Source organism: Harpia harpyja, chromosome 17, assembly GCF_026419915.1.
Source record: "Harpia harpyja isolate bHarHar1 chromosome 17, bHarHar1 primary haplotype, whole genome shotgun sequence".
NCBI lineage: Eukaryota > Metazoa > Chordata > Aves > Accipitriformes > Accipitridae > Harpia > Harpia harpyja.
In genome coordinates this window covers 9,074,229-9,087,968 of record NC_068956.1, presented here as the reverse complement: position 1 = coordinate 9,087,968, position 13,740 = coordinate 9,074,229, and the positions used below count along the sequence as shown (strand labels likewise).

At 39.0% G+C, this 13,740-nt stretch overlaps 1 protein-coding gene across 3 annotated transcripts in view; it reads left to right on the top strand.

Annotated features, from left to right (window-relative positions):
* GRM5 (glutamate metabotropic receptor 5) overlaps window positions 1-13,740 on the top strand; it is a 276,585-nt gene that overhangs the window by 212,706 nt on the left and 50,139 nt on the right. For all 3 annotated transcript variants that reach the window (XM_052812775.1, XM_052812774.1, XM_052812773.1), the window contains exon 5: window positions 12,476-12,722. In XM_052812775.1, coding sequence (XP_052668735.1) covers window positions 12,476-12,722 — 247 coding nt within the window. The remainder of the gene's footprint in view (window positions 1-12,475; window positions 12,723-13,740) is intronic.

Genomic DNA, 13,740 nt, shown 5'->3' with positions numbered 1-13,740 from the left:
ACTGTGTGCAGCGATCAATTAAAACTGCCCATTTAATCAGGGTTTTCACACAGGAAGTTATTAGTCATCATGTTACTCAGTTTTATGGTTTTGATTTTGATCTAGACCATCTGTCAAAATTCACGTAAAGGAAATTCAATGGTTGGCCAGAAAGATGACTTGTAGATTTACTTAATGACAATTTTTTGTGTCATAAGTGCTAAGACACCTATGCTGTTTTTCTCATAATAGCCCCAAAACTAGGCAAGGGTGTATGATAAAGTGAAGAAATATTAAAGTTAGACAACTTTGTGGATTTAACAGCAGGAAAGACACAAATGTGTTCTCTGAGAATTGTAGGAATAAGAGATTTTGATGTTGGGAGTTTAACCTCAAAATTAACATGAATTTTTGAGACTGTCATGGTAGTTTTTGTTTCTACCTCATTTCCTATCTTCCATATGACACTGAAAATCCTGTCTTTGTATGGATTCCTACATTCATATTTGGTTTCTTAATTTCAAGCACTCAAAGTTTTGAGTCTTATATTGCCTCAGTTCAGACTTCACAATTGTAAAGATGACACTTGCCCTTGATTGTCACAAGCATTTCATAGACTGCCCTGACAGTTTCTGCACAATGATTAATATATTAGTGCTGCTTCAGATTTATCCAGATAAGAAAACAGGCCTGTGCCCTTTAGTTTATCAAACTGAATACATTCTCTTCTCCAGCAGCTGCATAAAAGAAAAAAAAAAAAGATGCTAAAGGTGTTTCTTAGGATTCCAATTTAAGAGATTGAGTTTATCGAGAAATGCTGGAGAGAAATAAAAATTTATCTTTGCATCAAAAGGCAAGCCATTCTTTACTTCTTGGGATAATGATAAAGAGATAAACATAAAGCTGATTGTTGTTAGTAGATGAGGTCATAATTAAATGAAGTTGTCTATGTAGAAAGCAATAATCATTACTTTAATGGGGAAAAAATGAATTATTCTCCACAACCTGGTTGTACTAGCATGACAAAAAAAACAATGGTTAACAGTATAAACAACTTATTTAAACAGCAAGAAAATAAGCACAAGGAGATATGGCTGAAATCTGAATAGATAATTGACTTCACCTATACCCCCAGGTATGAATTTAGTTGTTTAAACCTTTGTATTTACTTTGCTGATCCCTGCCTAGTAAAATGGTAGGCTACATTTACCTCCATGGCAGAAAATACATGAAGTCATAAGTCAATGAAGCCAGCTCCAGTGACTTGTGAGGGTTTTTCATTTTTTAATATAAGCTATCCATAGACACTGCCAAGCAAGTATTAGTATGAAATGAAGACAGGATTTAGTAAGATACACATAATAAAACTGTGAAATCAGCCAAATAAAGAGATTCCAAAAAACAATCTAAAATTATTTTTTCTCCATTCATTTCTATCAAGCACTAAAAAGTTTCCATCCCTTCACATACACTTAGTTCACACAGAGATGAAAATTTTAGCATCAAGCCCACTTTTCATTTGCAGATTTGAACATACTTAATCCAATGGGTGTCACTGCTGTTGCTAAGTACATTGATTTTCTGCCCAGCTGGAGCACTACAGAAAGTGAGAAGTTTGCAGACTTATCTGACTTGATTTTCAGTGTAATCAGCTCCATGCCACAGGAGAGCTGCTACAAGCCAACTCCGAACACCAAGAGTCGGAGCAAAGAATTTAAAATTCATCTTTATAAGGAGACATGTAATGGCCTCCGAACACTAGGGATTTTACGAGAATTGGATTTGGCTTCCCCTCTGGCACCAGTCAGATATTTTTTTATTATCTAAGGCCACAATTCAGTAAAGTTCGTAAATAGGTGTGCAAGTTGATCCAGATGAGTAACTCCACTTAACGACCATCTTCAGGTCATAAAAGGCTAATCCAATCCTTTGGTATTGATTGCCTGTGGACCTTTGAAGACTAGGTATGTATGTGCTTGCTTTCTTACAGACAAGTGTCCCCACCAGAATTCAAATTCCTAGTACTTTTTCCTTCTAGTAAGGGTGTTTTACAAATGCATCTCAACACAAAGCAGAAACAAAACCCAATGCAAGCAAAGTATATTGTGAAACTCTGGCTCAACTGACATTAGTGGAAAAAGTGAAGTCTTCAAAGTCACCAGGAGCAGAAGCATATTTTTTACATTTACCAGTCTGTTAAATGAATCCTTTTGCCTCCGCTGCTAGGTGATCTTATTTTTCCCATGCTGTCTAAAAGCCAGAGGCATGGATGGAACAGCATTTTTTAGGGTGTTGGTTAAACACAGAGCAAAACCAGAATACACATCCCAAGTATCTGTGATGTAAGTGTAAGACAAAAAAGAGCAAATTAATAGAGGCCGATGCTGATGAAGCAGCGCAACATCTTAGTTTGACTGGCAGAGGTTACAGACTACAGAAAAAAATGGTAGTTTCATGTAAAGGAACAATAGAAACAAGAATCTGAAGGAAAGTGATGGGGCACTTGTGCAGATATTTACAGCAGGGTCCTGACATTAAATACTGTGGTTCAAAGCAGCAAGGTAGAAAACACAAAGGGAAATGATGGAGGCTGGGTAATCAATCACAGACAAAGATCAACCACAAACAGGACATAGAGGGCACTGAAGGTGAGGAAAGCAACTTATGTCTGACGTGCTTGGGAGCGAGGAGCCGGTGGCAGGGTTTATAGGGAAGAAGAACATACTCAAAGTGATGAACAGGGAAAAGGAGATTTGCAGCACTGTTCTGAATGGGTCTTAGCAGGATGCAGAAGTCCAAATATTCCATTCATGATTTAACCATGTAGCTTCTCTGAGATAAAAACGCTTTTTCCAAGGGTGCAAAAGTTGCCATAGAAGAAGGATGACCAATATATCTCCAAGCAATTAAGAATAGGATTAAGAGTTTATTTGCAGAAAAGGAGATTAGGGAGATTTGGGATAAATATGAGAAAAGTTTTGCAGCTCAAGGTACAGAAGGGCACATAAAATGTAAATGCAAAAATTATCTACCTGTTTGCTGAATCTCATCCAGCTCCAGCTACTTTTAAGGAGGTCAAAAGGACCCACAGGAAGTCCCACAGTTTCAGCTGAACAGAAATTTGGTTTAACAAATGGCCCTTTTGGGTTTCCAGGTGGAACTAAGGAATAAAACATGACTGTCTAGTCTTTGCACTGCAACATGCTAATAATCTCTTGGTTAAATTTAAGCTCAAATGCCGAAGTTGGTTTAATCAGAACCCAGCCAATAAAAAAATAAGTGCTGTCAGAACAGAAGGGTATTTTCCGTATTTCAAGGAATGTGTCACATTTAAACCTCATATTCCCCAAACTTAGCATTCCTACACTTTTATTTTTAGATTGCAAATGAAAACAAAACAAAACAAGTTAAAATTCATTTCTATTTTTTAAACAGTGAATTAAAGGGCATTTTAATTCTCCTGTATACATCCTGTCTGTCACTGAGTTTGATACTTGATATATTATGTGTCATGCTTGGGCACTGCCAAGCTGAAGGATGGTCCAGCCCTCATTTTTATGGCTCACATTCAGAACTGGAGGTTAAACACAGTTTACCACTACTTTTACAGTGATTCTGGGTCAGGTCCAGAAATTTCCAAAGGCGGATCAGCTGTAAGGCATAGATCCAGATCTGAATTTTTCTAAAAGCCTGATATAATCTGAGCCAGGAGCCTACACAGACATGTCACTATTTTTTTGACTCAGAGAAAGAAGCAGTGTGGCACTAAGAACTGCTATATGCTCTGTTATACCTATTTGAAAGACTTTATGATATACATTGATCCTGATTTTAACACACCTGTAACTCAAACCCTTGAATAACTTCAGTCTTCTCAGTGCTGTTATGGAATTCATCAAACTCCTCCAAAATCTGACTACAAGGCTACATCTATTTTTCCTTCCCTTTATGCTCCAAGCCTTCCTCCTTCCATATATACTTGATGATATACCGTGCTACTGTGGTTTTATTCTTTATATTATAATTCCTTTTCTCACTGCCTTTCTGAACCTTGAACTTTGAAACTGCCTTCCTATCTGGGAGAAATTAATACCATTTGTTGTGGTTTAACCCCAGCCAGCAACTAAGTATGACACAGCCGCTCACTCACTCCCCCCCCACCCAGTGGGATGGGGGAGAAAATCGGGAAAAGAAGCAAAACCCGTGGGTTGAGATAAGAACGGTTTAATAGAACAGAAAAGAAGAAACTAATAATGATAATGATAACACTAATAAAATGACAACAGCAATAATGAAAGGATTGGAATGTACAAATGATGCGCAGTGCAATTGCTCACCACCCGCCGACCGACACCCAGCCAGTCCCCTGAGCGGCGATTCCCCGCCCCCACTTCCCCGTTCCTATACTAGATGGGACGTCCCATGGTATGGAATACACCGTTGGCCAGTTTGGGTCAGGTGCCCTGGCTGTGTGTGCCAACTTCTTGTGCCCCTCCAGCTTTCTCGCTGGCTGGGCACGAGAAGCTGAAAAATCCTTGACTTTAGTCTAAACACTACTGAGCAACAACTGAAAACATCAGTGTTATCAACATTCTTCGCATACTGAACTCAAAACACAGCACCGTACCAGCTACTAGGAAGACAATTAACTCTATCCCAGCTGAAACCAGGACACCATTGTACAGGTAGACCATGTCTCTCCAGCCTTAAGAATAAAAGTAAATTATAATTAAATGTATTCAGATTGTATACATTTATTATTAGATTTATGAATTGGAGTAGCTCCTGTCATTCTTTTCTCTCAGCAGTTCAACTTCCTATATAGATTCAAATACTTCATATAACCATGTTTGTAAGTACAGAAAGTTTTATGCCAGCATTTAATGTGCTTTTGCATCTGTAGCAGTTGTGTTTCATTGTAATTTATGACCAAAGAAATTGAATTCTGCAGAAGGTGAAAGGATAGTAATGTTGTTAAGAAAATAGTGTGAAGAAATAGATATGTATTTACTCACCTTCTCCTAGGACTTACTGTCACTGTTACTGTTTTTGCTGATATTACTGAACTTGACAACAGAAGCCAGAATTCCACCTGTTCGTAGGCACCCAAGGATGCAGGTCAACCTCTAGTCAGACTTCTGAGAGCTCTGAACATGCCTTGTTCATCTAGTCTTAAATAGATGTAAACCACCAAAGTCAATTAAGTACTTGGAAAAAATCCTTTGAAAGTCCTCTCTGCATTTTAGGACACTGAATTTGGTTCCTCAGTCATTCTCAAATTTAACGTTTTAGTGATAATCATCACATAAAGTGTAACAGTGCTAGTATGGGCTTTCAGTGGCAAAGAGTGAAAGTTAGAAATTGGTCAAAACATTTGGCAAGTGGATTGCACTGGAAGATATTTGCTTGTCAAATTTGAAAAATGTTCCATAGCAGCATGTTGATTCAATGACACACACTTTGAAAGAAAAGCATTGAAATGAGTAATTTTTTGTTTTCTCATTTTAATAACACTGAAGTGTTTTGTTTCAAGTTTATAATTTGCTTTTACATTGTTTCAGTGATATGCTATGTTTTTTGCCTCAGCATCAAAATGACATTTTCCAGTGTTGCCAAATCTCTTTTTTTTTTTTGCCACAGAATTTCCTTTTCAGAAAAAAGAAAACCCAATCTTGAGGTTTTGTATTCATTTTGAATGGAAAAGGACATTTCAACTATATGAAATTTCCCACAGAGCAGAAAATATCTCTGTTCTTCAGTCCAAGAGCCTGTAAGAAATTAAATTAGGAAAATAAAGAAATAAACTATTACGTTTGATTTTTAGCAGAAGAATACACCTGGACCCTTACAAAGAGCAGAGAACTCAAAGTTACTTTTTCTTTCACGTTGCTTTAACAGAAAGCTCTGATGACAGATTTTTGGAAAAGGTTCCAAAAGAAGTCTTTTTCTGTATCTTTAAAGAATGATAACTTAACTAGGTATGAACACTATGCTTTACCTTGGTTCATATGTACAACCTTTCCTCTATTTTATAAGACTCCACTCATTTTTTCACTGAAGAGACATGCATGTGTCTGGGATGACTGACCTGGTGGCATGCCATCCAGCACACGCAGATCCCGGGAAGGTTACTGATGTGTTCCCAGGAGCACAGCTGTGACAGCATGGATCTGTGACAGACCTAAGAAGTCACACACCATACTCTGCAGCAGCCAGGCACTACTATGTCTTTGTTGCAAAGAAAGATGAGCCTGTTGTCCTAATTTTTTTTTGAGATATTCACTAAAGCAAAGGAAAAAAAAGGGAAAAAACCCACGTTTGCTGGTGGGCTTGAACTTCAAGTAATGCTAGCAGAAAGTGAATGTGGGATATATTTGCTAGCAAAACTAGAACCCATTTCTGTCAGCCTCTTGTCTCCCAAAACAAAAATTAGCACAAAGAATTGATGAAGTTTTTAGTGACATATGTGTGGAAACTATATAGAAACTAATTTGTGAATTAGTCATAGGGAAACCTTACGAGATAGTTGGAGACTGTAGGTTATATTTCTGGTTTCTTCTGTGATGTCCCCTAGTGTTTTGTCATAAACAACCTTTTGATCACTGAGAAATTTTAAAATAAAAAAAATTGAAACACTACCAATTTCCCTTTTTTTCAATGTTAAACTCATTGCATAGCAAACAAACGGCTCTGCACTTTGAAAAAATAATCTGCCATATTCTGTCTCATATTTCATCCTCTTGTTTCTCTTCAAAGAATGAAATAAGAGGGGGGATGCCTGGAATGTAAAGTATTTTCACTCTTCCCCTTTGTCCATTCTTTAAATTCAAAGTATTCTTAGCTTTGGAAAAGTTAGAAAGCAGAAAAAGCATATTGAACCATGGTAATTTTGCACTCTTTAACGTCCCTGCTTGATGAGGCTTTGTAACGTCACCAGCTAGCAAACAGAAAAAATTGTATTTCATCTTCCTTGAGGGTAAAAAGTAGGGGGAAAAAAAGAGGAATGACAGGTTTTACATCAAAAATCCATAAACCGATGTATTTTATTGAAGAATGTTTTCTGTTTCTGTGCATGCTAAGTACTGGAAACAACAGTGAAATTTCAGAACTTCCTGCAAGATTTGGTTTGGGTTTTCTGTATTGGGGGTGGGGCCCTGGGAGGGTTACTGATTTATCCCTACCAGCAGCTCCCCGGCCGCCCGCCCGGCGCCGTGCCCGCGAGGTGGAGCCACAGCCCGGCGCAGCGCGGGCAGCCCGGGCCCAGAGGGAACCGGCCAGCGGCAGCAGCCGGGGGTTGGGGGAGAAATGCCGGAGCACGGGAACTGCTCAGCACAGCCCGTGCCGAGAACCGCCTCACGTTGCCCACCGGGACTGCGAGCGCCCTTAAGTGCTTTCTTGGGTCCGTGCCCATAAGTACACTAATTGTTTTTAAATAGATCCAAGAAATGAGCAGTTGCCAGTTGGAATCCTTTCTTGGTGAAAGAACTTGTTTCTTTTCCATCATCTACATACCTGTGATTTGGAGAAGTGACAGCAGATGAGAACAAATTTGGACGAGGAGTTTAGTGCTGGGCAGTCTCTGCACGGTTAATCACGGGTTCAAGGCTGGTTTCAAAGCCATCCCTGCCCAGCTCCCCATATAAACTCCCAGGTTCACGCTAACAGGCCGTCTCAGCTCAGACTGCATAGCTGTGGGGTGCACGTATCGGAGCTTGCCTTCACGTGGCCCCAAGCCTTGCTTCCTGAGGTGTTGCTGAGCAGCACTCTGTGATCGCCCTGCACAGCCCACCTTTATCCTCTGCTGTGGTACTGCTGGAGTGTCCTAAACGGGGTCACTCCCAGCGGCGTGGGCAGAAAAGTTGCAGGTTCCGGTGCTCTGAGTTTATACCATTCTCAGACTGTTCTCCACCTTTGGTATACTCACAATACAGATAAATCCAGACATGGAGAATATATAGTTAAGCAGGAAAAAGCATGGGTATTAATCACCTACTCCAGTGGCAGCAAATTCCTAAGCTGTTATTTAATGCATTTAACCATAGTGCAAAGGCTCACCTGAATCCTCTACATATAGATTCCTAAATGATCTATAGAATAAATATTTACATACTTATATTTCCCATGAAATCCAGTATAATTTTACTTTCACTTCAGAGATAGCACAATAACACCTAAAAACTCCAGCCAGTAACAAGCCCATTGCACTAAGCAGAGGAAAAACAGGAAGATAATGAGAAGTAGTCCTCTTGCTGAGGAGTATTTAGACTAAAGAAAGATGGCAGATAAAAAGTAGTAGAAAGGAAATATTATTAGATCGGAAACTGAAGGATGGATGTGTTATCTGATTTGCCAAAGAAGGGACAGGATTTGTCTATGTAACATTTTGTAGACAGAAATGGCTATGTGGCTTCAAATCTGGAACTGCCTCATGATCTCACAGCTTAGAAAATAATAGGATAAGCCCTTATTTACTTACCAAAATTACTTGGACAAGAAAGATAAGGGAATAAATGAACAGAATTGAGGGATCCGCACACAGGCTCTAACCACTGAGATTCCCTCATTTCTCAGAGAATTCCACAATGTTTGATCATTTATGATTGCAAGTACTGTCCCACTTTCCTCATTAGGAATGATTTGATTCACCCTGCATTATTCTATTGCCTTGTACATCTTAATTGCAGGAGGCAAAATTTTTATTTCTGCAGTAATTATCATAATAGAGTGTTAATACTTATTGGTTCTGAGGTACTGCAGTATAGATTACATTCTATAAACATTTGGACATAATCACCAAATTCAGCACAGATTTATAAATATGTTGATACTATTCCAAACAATGTTCGTAGGAAAATGAGCTACATCCTGAAAAAATTGTTCAGTCCTACCACAGAGAAGGTACTAAGCCTATCAAAATTGCAATAAGAATTGACTGGAGACCTACAAAATGCAGCTTTGTACCCAGCCCACGCACATTGTCACCTCTGTACCTCCAACTCCTGCTCTCTGCAGCATCCTGGGGGTGATGCTGAGTCTGACTGCAAACTCTGTGGGCCAAGAAGGATTCACAGCTCGAGGAAGGCTTATTCTAAACTGGCTGTAGCCTGGTCCTAAGGTTTGAACACCCATTTGCAGCTGTGGTGCATTAGGTGCTTTCCTAGGACACTTTATCTGTGCTCTCCTGGGGCACTTTATGTTTCAGTGTCTTTCAAAAGAAATCTGATACGTTGCTCCGAAACTGTGACAGCCAGTCCAAACCAAAGCACAGTGAGCAGGAACGATTTGGAGATTGGCTTTGAAAGCCCACACCTAAACTGAACCAAAACATTGATGTGAACATGTCCTGCTTATCCCCACATGCAAAAATTAAATGGCATCATGCTGGCTTTTCCCAGTCCACAGGAAAGCAAGACATTTCTATTTCATTCTTCTCAAATCTTTCTCATATGGGACTGTACAAGATGGAGAAAAACAGATCTTTTATAGATATGGGGTTTTTTACTATAATAGAAAAGAGTTCTACTGTGGATATTATAAACAAGCATATGGGTTACAGTCTGTGGATATTTATTCTCTGCCCAGTAATTCTGTAGGAGCTCCTCAACTTCTATTAGATTTTTTCATTATTCTTCATTAAGAATTTAATTTGTAAAGCCAATTCCACTGAACATTACTGGTGTTGTCATCATTAAATTCATCCATGCCACCTCTCCATCTCATGATGACCCTGTGTCAGGAAAGGTTCTTGACTGAAGACAGCACTCATGGATGAATTTAAGAACATGTGTTTGAGTTCCAGCAAGAACAATAAGCACTAGCACTTAAGTGAACAATGTGTTTAAGGTTACCCAGATCACACTTGTTGCAGGGATAGATTTAAAATATTTTTACTTTTTTTTTCTGAGAGACTACCTTTTAGCTTGTGTATTCAGCCTTCCCTTAAAACCACTCATAGGACCACTGAGGTAAATAGGGCTACTTATATGCTTCAAGTTTGAAGTGCCTAAGTACTTTGTGAAATGGGCTGAAAATGACTTTCAGACTTAACCATTTTTTTAACACTGGCATTTTTTTAAGACCATATTATGGTATATGAAAGAGCAAAAATTTTCTTTTGTCTCAGATTTTGAGAAGTTCCCCTTAACTACAGTCTTGAGGTACTGTGAACCAACAGACTTGGCAGGTTGAATTTGCCCCTATATAGCAAAGTGAGGCAGTTAACATCTCAGGGAAATGTTTTCGCCAGCTGCAGGAAGTATATTCAAATTCTCACAACAGCTAATTCCCTCACAACTCTGTCGACAATTGCCAGCAGCTTCTATGAAGAGCTAAGCAGCCTCATTACAAATCATCAGGTGAACTGAATGAGGTTCAATGTTTAAAGAAAGTCAGAATAATAATTCTATAAAACAGAAGCACAAAGCCCAGCGGAGAGTGTTCCTGTAAGAATTAAGTTATTACATTTTTAAGCAATCATATGCAATAAAACAGCTGAAATATTGTTTCGTAATAAATACTATTGCTGAGGCAAAACTGATTTATTTTAATGGCTACTAACTGCGTGGTTTGCAAGCTGTTAATTCTGAGGATGATTAATTGGTTAAACCAAGTTTTGTGTATTGCAATGTAATACGTTTGTTCAATTTTGCACTTAATTTCAATTAATATGGGTTTTACATGTAGTCCACTGTTGCAGTTTTATGCCTATTATTTTTAATTAGGAAAAAGCAATACCTTGGTAGAACAGAACAAATGAGCAACACTGTGTGTTGTTTCCCAAGTTTTTTTCCATTACAGATATTTCAAGCTCATATCACTTAACTATCCAAAATGTTAATCACTGCTCATGAGGTTGAATGGAACTGGGAGTGCCAGCTCCCACATGAAACAGAAGGGAAAAAGGGATCTCTCAGTCCCCTCATTCACTTAACTGACCTCTACACAATGATTTTCAGTTCAAATTATGTGTCTTTACTACCCTTCCTAATGTTTTCAGTACTCCAAAATGGTTTAGTGATTAAAACTGTGTGGTGATGTTTTTGTTCACCGCTGAAAAGGTGAGCTTGTAGATGCACCTATTTTATGATGGGATCAATCACCAGCTGGAGATTCTTACTCACCTCCACAAAAGGTGCTTAGACATCAGACTGGATGCTTGTCTCCTGGGTGGATATTGTTAAACTAGATGAGTGCCACCCTCAGAGTCATATATTAGTCTTCATTTCTTCCAGGAAAAAAATTGTCTGCACATCAGTCTTTTTGTGGCATAAATTACTTCTCACATTGTGCTGCCCCTGCAGCTCAGACAGGCAGGCGTAAGCTCCATCCGTGCTGCTTGCCAATGCCTCACAGAGTGGACAGAGAGGGTTATCTGCATTCCCTTTGCTCCTGGCTGCCCACACACGGGACTCCCTAGCTCCTAGGGATTGCTGCTTGACTGATAAAAGGAGAGCAAATGTTCCAGTAGAGCTCTTTGTCCTCCCTCCAGAGCCAAATCATTCCAGGTGTCTGACAAATTCCCGGCACCATTGATGCAGTTGCTTTATCTCCGACTCTTCTCATTTCCCCAGTATTAAAGATCTGGTGGCTGGAGTGTAGCTGGCAGCTTTGCTGATGACATATGAGGTAGAAAACCTCCAGCCTACTCTTCCTTAGCTGGACTGGTGCTGCCAACAGGGCGAACCTGTGTCATTAATAACACTGGGTTATAAAAAAAAGGCCTTCAGGGTGCTGCTGAATGAATTTTTATTGTGCATTTCACAGAAGCTTAAATAGAAAATAGAAATCCAGACATTACATTTTAAAAGCCAAACAAAGTAAGCTTAGCCAATTCTGGCTAAACAGAGTCATTGCCTAACCCACATCATCAAACCTTTCACATTTTAATACATTCATTTGTATTGCATCATTATCTTCACAAATAGAGAGGAGCAAAAGACAGAGAGATAGGAGAGTTATTAGTGCAGGAACTTTTGGTACAGTAAAGCAGTTGTGCCTAGGTCGGTCTGTTTGCACAGGATTGGTATCCATGTCTCTGAAACAAAAGTGTTGTCTACAAGGTCACTACAGAATAGACTCCATGTTAGCATTTACACCTCAACAAAAGATTTCAGAGGATTTGGAGAGATTTCTGCAGGCAGGGAGAAGTTCTGACATTCCCCAAAACATTATATTATAATGTTCATCACACATGCTTTAAAAAAACACGTGGAAGAGAAATAGTCAAAAAATAACATATGTGAGGTGTGGAGCTGCACAGAGAAAGGCCTCAGCTGGATAGTAAGTATTTACGAGGAACCTCTTCCTTCATTCCTTTCTTTTTTTTTTTTTAACATGGTCAATGTGTGTACCAATAAGAGCATCTGCTATGAGCTGTTTAAGGCACTTAAAAAGACTTTTTCCACGATTAATACCCAACCCACCAATAGATGTCTGAAGAGCTGATGGTATTTCAGCCCCATGCACTAACCACCCGCTTTGCGATGCTCCCCGGCAGGCCAGATGACTCTGAGAACACAGCACGTGCAGGACTCCAAGATGGGCTTTGTAATCAACGCAATATACTCGATGGCGTACGGCCTCCACAACATGCAGACGTCGCTGTGCCCAGGCTACGTGGGCCTCTGTGACGCCATGAAGCCCATAGATGGTCGGAAGCTCCTGGAATCCCTCATGAAGACTAACTTTACTGGGGTCTCTGGGGACATGATCTTGTTTGATGAGAACGGTGACTCGCCAGGAAGGTAATGTTGACATTTGTCAAACTGTTTAATACCAGATGTGTTAACTGTACGCAGTAGATACATGCAGACTTGACATCAGAACTAAGATCTCATACTTTTATTTTCACATTTCCTGACTTCCTGTGCTTATTTTTCCAAAATAACTTCTTTTTCTAATGTGCATTCTTTATGATGTTTAAGGTTAAAGACATGAACTTTCAGGCATGCAATCTTCCTGCATGAATTTGAATTTTCATCTATACTATTTAAAGGTATTACTTCTCACTACAAACCATCAGACCTTCAACTTCATGTTCATAGACCATAGCAGCCACCACAGCATTGCTCTCTCTTTCTTTGGGTATTTAAATATATGTGTTTGATTGAGAGATAAGCAATCATAGCAGACATAGTTCTTTTATTAAGAAAGGTAAAATAACATCACAAATATTGTATTGATTTGTCCGGGAGTTTTTTTTCCACCAGAATTATTAAAAATCTGTCTCCATATCTTCCAAATAAAACCTTTCCACTTTCATAACAGAATAAGCTGTTGTCACACTGTGCTGCTATAAGCCAATTTGAATTTAGACAAAGCTTTTTTTTCTGATAACTTACATACATGTATATACAGACATCTATGAAATATAAGACAAGTTTTTCTTTTGCTATGGCATAAATGCAGTATCCATATAAATGCACACCAAAGAGAGTAATGAGGGTTTTTTTCTGGGTTTCTGCCTGCTGAACTCTCAGAAGATGAACAGCAAGTGTGGTAGCATTCAAAGTATATTTTTTCCCTATATTTCGGTGTGTAGATTCCTGCTTCATTCACTGCTTTTCCTCCAGACTGACTGAGGTAGCCCTTTCTGTCTGCATTATTGGGAAGGTTTTAAACATCTTTGTGATGGCACCATATAAACAGATGACTAGAGGGAAAATTGTTCATCCTGTACACTCATTTAAATTTTGTCTTCTCCCACCAATGTGAACTGAAAGGAAAGAATTAATTTCTGAGTAGAGATGGGTAGGAAAAGGT